The following is a 750-nucleotide window of genomic DNA, read 5'->3' as shown; positions in this document are numbered from 1 at the left end:
TGTGCAATTTGTTGAAGAGGAATCTAATGTGCTCTGTAAATTTTCACTCAAATCACAAAACAATGTTAAAAAAAACCTGATTATTAATCCAGTATAGAATTTTGATTTTTGTAGCCCAACATATTCCTGATACAATAGAACACAACAAGAAATATAATAAAATAAAATCAGAGAAAGAACCAAAAATGCCCATTTCTTAAGTGCAAAGAGGCTTATAAAAACTAGGCTAACATAAGACAACCAAATTAGGGAAGAAATATATTTATTATACCAATATTAAAATCTATACATTGTTAGCTGATGATATATACTTGATTAAAAAGTCTTTGACTTTGGATATATGCATCATTTCCTTCATTGTGGTGTCTCTACTTCTCAGATGTATTAATCCATTCTCCAAAGTAGCTTCAGTAACCAAAACTGTGAAAAGGATACTCATTTCATCATACCTAAGAAAAAAGCAGTTGAACAACACACATGAGCAAAGATCTAAATTGTAAATTCATACATCATCAGCTTTAATTACTTTAGAGTCCATGCTACTTTTGAAAGTCAGAATGCAAAGGAAGGGCCTGAGAGCTGACCAAATGAAACTTTTTCAGGTTTCAGAAGCACATTCAGATTTCCAGAGAATTTCTAACTTACTGTAATAGCTCGTCGTCGTTGTTTGCCGTCGAGTCGGCCCCGACTCATAGAGACCCCTCCTTGGGTTTCCGAGGCAGTATCACTACGGAAGTAGGATTGCCCAAC

At 34.4% G+C, this 750-nt stretch overlaps 1 protein-coding gene across 1 annotated transcript in view; it reads right to left on the bottom strand.

Annotated features, from left to right (window-relative positions):
- Positions 1 to 283: 283 nt before the first annotated feature.
- Positions 284 to 750, bottom strand: part of POLG2 (DNA polymerase gamma 2, accessory subunit) — a 17989-nt gene continuing 17522 nt past the window's right edge. Inside the window, exon 8 of the mRNA XM_007959718.2 lies at positions 284 to 449. Within this exon, the coding sequence (XP_007957909.1) occupies positions 284 to 449 (166 nt within the window). The remainder of the gene's footprint in view (positions 450 to 750) is intronic.

This window comes from Orycteropus afer, unplaced genomic scaffold, assembly GCF_000298275.1.
Source record: "Orycteropus afer afer isolate SDZICR_OR568_19922 unplaced genomic scaffold, OryAfe1.0 scaffold00018, whole genome shotgun sequence".
In the NCBI taxonomy this organism is placed as follows: Eukaryota; Metazoa; Chordata; class Mammalia; order Tubulidentata; family Orycteropodidae; genus Orycteropus; species Orycteropus afer.
This window is presented reverse-complemented; position numbering and strand designations above follow the sequence as displayed.